The sequence below is a fragment of the Seriola lalandi genome, unplaced genomic scaffold, assembly GCF_002814215.2.
Source record: "Seriola lalandi dorsalis isolate HSWRI2012SDOR001 ecotype SW California unplaced genomic scaffold, Sedor1 jcf7180001991033, whole genome shotgun sequence".
In the NCBI taxonomy this organism is placed as follows: Eukaryota; Metazoa; Chordata; class Actinopteri; order Carangiformes; family Carangidae; genus Seriola; species Seriola lalandi.
Window position 1 is genome coordinate 1 of NW_019461699.1, and position 460 is coordinate 460.

A 460-nucleotide genomic window follows, 5' to 3' on the forward strand; every position below is an offset into this window, starting at 1 on the left:
GTGAGCCGGGCAACAATCCACTTCCTCAGGCGGAATATGGAGTCCTCGTTCCTGAGAAGGGATAATCAGCAGTCACATCCTGTTATCATCCCTGCGTCTTCCTGTTCAGGGTCACCAGACCAGACAGGTACAGAGATGAGATTGTCAGACAGACAGACATTTTTACAGCAGACATATACACTCACTGTTCCCGTCCTTCCTGATTGCCTTTCTGCTTGCGAGTGCTGAAGTCCAGCAGCTTGTCCAGCTGAGGTTGCATGAACATGTTCTTCAGCCACTCCACGTAGTTCTGCAGAGCTGCAGGCTGGAGATGCTGCACCACCCTCCACACCGACGGCACCACAGGGTAACCCTGGTTGGTCAGCGAGGAGAAGCCCACCATCACTACCAGCTGTTTGTCTGAGTCCTGACAGCCCTGCAAGAAGTCCGACACGTAGACCTCCATCTCTGGAGCCAGCTT

General features: G+C 53.7%; 1 protein-coding gene across 1 annotated transcript; it reads right to left on the reverse strand.

Moving 5' to 3' along the window:
* Positions 1 to 6: 6 nt before the first annotated feature.
* On the reverse strand, positions 7 to 452 carry LOC111660648 (myb-binding protein 1A-like protein; the record flags this gene model as incomplete). Its single annotated transcript, XM_023414008.2, has 2 exons — positions 186 to 452; positions 7 to 51 (listed from the first exon to the last, which is right to left on the reverse strand). Coding segments are annotated over exons 1-2 (305 nt in total), but the record flags the coding sequence as incomplete, so codon positions are not given.
* Between the last annotated feature and the right edge of the window lie 8 nt (positions 453 to 460).